The sequence below is a fragment of the Aulonocara sp. 'chitande type north' Nkhata Bay genome, linkage group LG3 (assembly GCF_057382095.1).
Source record: "Aulonocara sp. 'chitande type north' Nkhata Bay isolate Kocher_YH1m ecotype deep benthic linkage group LG3, A_spYH_male_GT1.1, whole genome shotgun sequence".
Lineage (NCBI taxonomy): Eukaryota > Metazoa > Chordata > Actinopteri > Cichliformes > Cichlidae > Aulonocara > Aulonocara sp. 'chitande type north' Nkhata Bay.
The window spans coordinates 64,072,252-64,079,276 of NC_141346.1; the positions used below are offsets into that span (position 1 = coordinate 64,072,252).

Sequence of the window (7,025 nt, forward strand, 5' to 3'; positions counted from 1 at the left end):
AAAAAAAAAAACCCCATCGGCCCAAAAAAACAAAAAATCACCATCGGCCCACCGGGCAGATGCCCGGTATGCCCGATGGCCAGTCCAGCTATGTATTCATCTCAGCACAACTAAAACATGCTGACTGACCTCAGAGTTTCAAGTCCACATCCTGGACTCTCCAGGAAACCACACAGATGCTTCACTCCTGAATCCTGCAGCTTGTAGTTAGGGCTCAGCTCCAGCAGTCTCAGATGGCAGGGGTTGGACTTCAGTGCTGCTGCCAGATAATCACAGCTGATCTCTGACAAACCACAAACACTCAATCTGTATAAAAAATGAAAGATGTAAGTTTATTAGACAAAGTGTGAGCTTGAAATCATTCAGTGTTTCATCATCTGTTCAGAGCTGAAGAAGGTTCAGAATGTAGAAGTTTAGAAAATGGAAACTCCAAACAGCTGAAGCCAACAGGAAGCAGCTTCAAACAAACACAACAAGAGAAAAAACTCTGAATGTTTCACATTAAAGTCGTACATTTATCATAAAAACAGGACAAAGACTTGAAAAAGTCGTGTTTTTCCTTCCAGGAACCACAAGGCTTCACTTTTAAAGGTGAAGTGTGAAAGAAATGGACATATTTGAAGTCCAACACCTTTTTCCAGTCACATTATTAACCCTTTAAGACCTACCATAGAACCAAGTCCGCTAGAGGTTATATTATATGTTTACATGCTGTGGTGCCATTTTTGGGAGCATTTCAAGTTGATATACATCAATACAACCATTATATCCCAAATTTTAATAATATGTCTGAATTAAGTGCAATTACATTTACATATTACATACAATTACATATTAGTAATTACATCCATTGCAAAAAAGTGCAATAAACTACAAAATAATTTAAAATCGTTTTACTTTTTTTTAACATATATTTCTAGTTAGAGAAATTTAAGAGGCTTATCCCTCAAAACTGTAAATACAAAAAAGTTGCACAAAATTGTTTCCCACCACAGGAAATTTATTTTAAGTGTCTTAATAGTTTTATTTTTGAAATACACCAATTTTCATATACTGCAGGAAAAATGAAAATAAATATTATAATGTAAATTTGCAAAAAAAACAGCATTTGCATTAAAATAAACTATTTCCAGCAGTGCAATATGAGTCCTAAGCATCCCAGAAACGACACAGAAAGTCATGAAGTCAAAGATAACTTTTAAAAACACCAGTATAAGCTCATAAGGCCCTGATGGTAAAAAACTACATTTCCACAAAATGACATCACTCCCGCTTTTGGGCAGGACATGGAGGACATATGATAGTTCGCGCTGATGGACGTAGGAAATGTTACAAATAGCTGATCGGATCGGCAAAGCGTGTTTCTGGAATATTATGTTTTTGTTGCTGCAAGTGATTTTTATGCAGTTTTTGCAAAGCTTTATGTGGAAGGAAACTGTGACCGAGGACAAGCTGATGGCATAAGATGTAAGTACAACTCCTCCGGTTTCATATGCAAAAAAATTATTGCGCTAGCTTACGTGGTTGCAGTGTTACCGGGATTTAAAAAGAGTTACTCAAAACAGAGCGTGCCCGCTCCGACCGGCTTTAAAGGGTTAAAGCAGACAAACTACAAGCTCATTTTCATTCCAACAAGTCATCTTCTGACCTGGACTAACAACACTGGTCTCTATGTGCAGCTGGCTGTGAGACCAGTGCTCAGGGAGCGTCTACAAAGTGCAACACTGAAAGAACATCACACACTCATTTGCTTCCATCATCCAACCTGAAGAGGAAACAGACGGCTCCCCTTCAAAGTAAAAGCTGCTCCTTTTGGACACAGTATCAAAGAAAGTCTACAGTATAACATAGAAAAGACAGAACAAAGTTTTGGTTGTTTTTAAATTGTGCAGAAATGAAACTACACTAAGCTCAATTATGTGACAGACATTTCATCCCATGTCAGTTTGGCCTCATCCTGGGCCGGATTATCCAGCACACACTCTGACCACAGGCCCAGGGGCCACGCACAGCTGGGCTCCATCCAAGAGACATGAAACAAACCAACACAATAATAAAAAGCACCATGTGATCTTCTTACATCTTCAAGACAAACATAGTAAAAACATGAGCATATTTCTTTCCTGATAAAATGATGTGACAGGTAGAACAGAGTAAAGTGGTGGTGTTACAGCCTTTCTCCCCTCTGCTGCCGAGGCTGTTAGTCTCTCCCAAACTCAGCTACAGGACTTCCAAATGAATGAAAGCAGCAGAAGTGGCTTTACAAATCAAAGAGGAAGAGGAGAAGAAGAGGAGAGGGAGGCCACCCTGACCATCACTCCAGCTGAAAACATCACACTTCCATTAAAGTTGGTGAGGAAATGTTGAGCAGGATGAGCTGCTGGCTAATCTGGAGGCTGTAGCAGCAGCTCACAGTCACAGTGGATTTCCACTCATGAAAAAGCTCTGGCTGCTTCATTTCTCATCTCATATCAGAGACTTTAAAGCTTCACTGAAGCTGTACTGTGATGCTTCCATATTCCAGTGAGGCCTCCATAATGATTTCAGCTGTTCTGTACACACACTGTGTGCCCTGTATGGCTCAAAGTCTCTGCAGCCTGTTTTTATCTGCTATCATCAGATCTTCATCATCCTCATTCACATCCCTCACACACTCTACAGCCTCATCAGCACTGACTTCATCTTCACTGACTGATGGAGCACAACATGAACCTGTGGAGGCTGAAACACTGTCCTGTCAAACATCTCCCCGTCACCACTCCACTTCTGTCAGCCTTTAAATGAACCCTGCTCAAGTCTGTCACTTCTGTTTGGAGCCAAAAGGAAAAACTGTTGTTCAGTCGTTTGGAAAGACAACATTTCTGAAAGCACTCAAACTTCTTCACATTTGTCTTCAGACACATCCTGAACATGTAGGAACTAAAGAAAGTTTCAAACATCAATCAAAGACCTGAAATATAGAAAAACAACAACAGCCGCAGTCAGTGAACTCACCTCAGAGTCTCCAGTCGACAGTTTGGACTCTCCAGTCCAGCACACAGAAGCTTCACACCTGAATCCTGCAGCTTGTTGTTACTAATGTCCAGCTCTGTCAGATGGGAGGGGTTGGACTTCAGAGCTGAGGCCACAACTTCACAGTGAGACTCTGAGAGTCCACACTGAGTCAGTCTGTGATGATAGAAAAAATAAAATGTGTTATTATAAAAGCAGAAAATCTGCATTATAAACACAGACTGAATATATATGAAGACAAAACAGAGTGAGGTCATAATCTGATGAATCTGCTCTTCACATCTGTGCTTCAGCTCCTCTTACTGTGTTTGACATGACACAACGATTGAGTCTCTCTCAGACCTGCAGACTTTTAATGAGAATCTTTGTTTGGCTTTAATCTGCAGATGAAGGAGGAAGATGGTGTCACATTTAGGCTTCCATAATGTCCACAGTCTGTCACTGAGATCTGATCCAGAGTCAGAGTGAAGACACACATTTGGACTGTTTCCTGTTTTGACTCCAGAACATTTTGAATGAGTTCAGCTCAGTGAAGAGTTCCAGCTGGAAAGATAATCTCTGTTTGCTACCTGCTGTCAGGTACGACTGTTCACGTCCACACGCAGGAAAAACCTGCTGACTGTTACCAAACGGAGCAGAAATCTCATCACTGGACAATAATGATGAATGAACTCAGAGCTGCTGATATCAGATCTGATTTCAGGGGAACTAAACACAGAAATGATTGGCTCATTTGAGCTTTCTGAGCCATTATCTGCTGCTGTGTCGCTAGTTGGCAGAAAATGATTTGTATTCCTGTTCAGGGCTTCAGTGTTTATGAGTCCAGATCCAGGTGACAGCAGGTCAAAATGATGTTACCTGTCTGTGTCCAGCAGCAGACTGTATTCACTTTGAATATTGTTATAACCTGACATGGATCAGTTTGTCTTTGATTGGTTTGTAAATGTCACTGTTTCCATTGGACCTGAGTGACGTACAAAGACAGAGAGGGAGAGAAAGGAGAGAGAGGATGGAGACAGCAAAGAGAGAGCAAACACAAACAGGTGAGAGTGGACAGGTGACCAAGGTCAGCAACCAATCAGAGAGCTTCTGTTTGACCCACAGTCACTGATGATGACTGCACATAACCAAGCAGTGTGTTACTCTGATATCAAATATGGATCCTGCTCTTATAATAATGATGATCAGATGATATTATTGTGTTATTTTGTAGCTGAATACGATGTTTGTGTGATTATCAGTGAAAGAAGCAGTGAGGAGGATGGAGAGAGAGAGAGGACAGAGGGAGAAGTTAGAAACACTAAAAGGATTTTTCATGGATTTCATGGATGATTTGAGTGATTTCCAGCAGGACACTTAAACATGTCAGTGGACGTCCTAAAGAACATATTCACTGATATGAAACGTGTCATTGAACAGGATCAATATCAGTGGAAACATGGTGGAAACAGCTGTGACTGCATGGATGTGACACACTTCAAATCTGTTCTCCACTCTTGGATTTGGGATCCATGGAGCTGCTGCTGAGTCTGTACAATAAAGGAATGGTGTGGAAGGTTGCAGCGTACGGACACAAACACTTTGTGGTTACAATCTGATTTTATTTTCAACATTAAACTACTAACCTACACTGATCAATGATGTTAGTGATCACATCTGGACTCACCCAGCCTTTCTGCAGTTCCTCACAGCTGGAATCAGTCTCTGTCGTCCCCGCTCTGATGTTTTGTACTTCAGCAGGTCCAACTCATCCAGAACCTCCTCTGACATCTGCAGCATGAAGGCCAGAGCTGAGCACTGGATGTCAGAGAGTTCCTTCTCTGATCTGTTCTCTGACTTCAGGAACTCTTGGATCTCCTGAAATAATGAGAGGTGGTTCATCTCCATCAGACAGTGGAAGATGTTGATGCTTCTGTCAGGAGAGATTTGATCACTGTTCATCCACTTCAGGTTGTTGATGACTCTCTGGATGGTTCCTGGACTGATCTCTGTCTGACCCAGCAGACCTACTAAGAGTCTCTGGTTGGACTCCAGACAGAGGCCATGAAGGAAGCGAACAAACAGGTCCAGGTGGCCATTTTTACTCTGGAGGGATTTCTCCATGACTCTCCTCAGAAATACATCAAGTGATTGGAGATCTTTGTTATCAAAAAGACTGAAAATCATCTTGATTAAAGATTCTGATTTTAGAAACATCTTCAGCACCTCTGTCTTCCTGCTGGTGTGACAGTGGAACATGTAGACAGCAGCCAGAAACTCCTGAATGCTCAGATGAACAAAGCAGTAGACTGGTTTCTGGAAGATCACACAATCTCTTTTGAAGATCTCTGTACAAATTCCTGAGTACACCGAGGCCTCTGTCACATCCAGACCACACTGCTCCAGGTCTTCTTGGTAGAACATGATGTTTCCTTTCTCCAGATGTTCAAACGCCAGCCTCCCCAGCTTCAGAAGAACTTCCCTGTCAGCCTCCGTCAGCTCCTGTGGACTCGTCTCACGTCCCTCATGGTACTTGTTCTTCTTCCTGTTTGTCTGAAGCAGCAGGAAGTGTGAGTACATGTCAGTCAGGGTCTTGGGCAGCTCTCCTCTCTGCTCTGTAGTCAACATGTGCTCCAGAACTGTAGCAGTGATCCAGCAGAAGACTGGGATACTACACATGATGTGGAGGCTCCTGGATGTCTTCATGTGGGAGATGATTCTGCTGGACAGCTCTTCATCACTGAATCTCCTCCTGAAGTAATCCTCCTTCTGGGCGTCAGTGAAGCCTCGTACTTCTGTTAGCCTGTCAACACATGTAGGAGGGATCTGATTGGCTGCTGCGGATCGGGAAGTTATCCAGACAAGAGCCGAGAGAAGCAGATTTCCCTGGATGAGGTTTGTCAGCAGCTGGCTGACTGATGACTTCTGTGTGACATCAGACAGCAGCTTCCTGTTGGTGAAATCCAATGAAAGTCTGCTTTCATCCAGGCCGTCAAAGATGAACAAAAGCTGAGAGACAGCCAGCTTCTCTGCTGTAACCTTCTGTAATGTTGGATGGAAAACATGGAGCAGCTCCAGAAGACTGTACTGCTCATCTCTGATCAGGTTCAGCTCCCTGAATGAAAGCAGAACCACCACACTGACATGTTGGTTCTCCAAGCCCTCTGCCCAGTCCAGAGTGAACTTCTGCACTGAGAAGGTTTTTCCAACACCAGCCACGCCATTGGTCAGAACCACTCTGATGGGTCTCTGTTGGTCAGGTAAGGCTTTAAAGATGTCCTGGCACCTGATTGGAGCGTCATGGAGGGCGTCCATCTTGGAAGCTGTCTCCAGCTGCCTCACCTCATGTTGGGTATGAACCTCTTCACTCTGTCCCTCTGTGATGTAGAGGTCAGTCTAGATCCTGTTGAGGAGGGTTCTACTTCCTGTTTCCTCACTTCCTTCAGTCACACGTTCACATCTCCTCCTCAGGCTGATCTTATGTTCATCTAAAACCTCCTGCAGACCAACATCTGCTGAAAGAAAGAAAAACAATGAGACTAAAGAGAAAGAAAACTCTTCAATGTCTGAACAACACAAGAAGTCCAGTTTTCAGAAATGAGTCCATCAGCAGACAGATGTTCAGTCTTACTTTGTACACAGCTGCTCTGACTGGCTGTCTGCAGTCCAGCTCTGCTTCTGGATCTTTCTCCACACTGTGCAGAAGCTCTGATGGTGACACAGAAAAGTCAAAGTGGAGATACTTCTGTCCACCTTTGATTACACTCATTATAAAAAGGAAAACAAAGTTTGAACACAGTCATGTTTCCAGTTCACTGACTTACATTTATTCCATGGACACTCACTCTAACCTGAACCACAGCTACAACCCAACATTGTTGAGGCCTCATCTCCTCCTTTCCTGACTGTAGAGGTTAAATATGCAACAATCAACAAATAAAAGAATTTGGTTCATTTCAAAGAAACTCACACGGTGACCAAGTAAAGTAACCGTAGTAAAGGAGACAACATCCCGTTGATGGTGGGATTATTTG

General features: G+C 42.9%; 1 protein-coding gene across 1 annotated transcript; it reads right to left on the reverse strand.

Moving 5' to 3' along the window:
• Window positions 1–2,990: 2,990 nt before the first annotated feature.
• On the reverse strand, window positions 2,991–6,349 carry LOC147336552 (protein NLRC3-like). Its single transcript, XM_086287677.1, has 2 exons — window positions 4,679–6,349; window positions 2,991–3,168 (listed from the first exon to the last, which is right to left on the reverse strand). Exons 1-2 carry the CDS (start codon window positions 6,304–6,306, stop codon window positions 2,991–2,993), a joined length of 1,806 nt encoding a protein of 601 aa, XP_086143803.1. The 5' UTR covers window positions 6,307–6,349.
• Window positions 6,350–7,025: the final 676 nt, after the last annotated feature.

Bases quoted from the DNA above. Each gene is read 5' to 3' on its own strand.
- LOC147336552 (XM_086287677.1), bottom strand. From the start codon at position 6,306: ATGGACGCCCTCCATGACGCTCCAATCAGGTGCCAGGACATCTTTAAA. The intron at 3,169-4,678 runs GTGAGTCCAGAT...CTATCATCACAG, and splicing joins AGGAACTGCAGAAAGGCTGG to ACTGACTCAGTGTGGACTCT.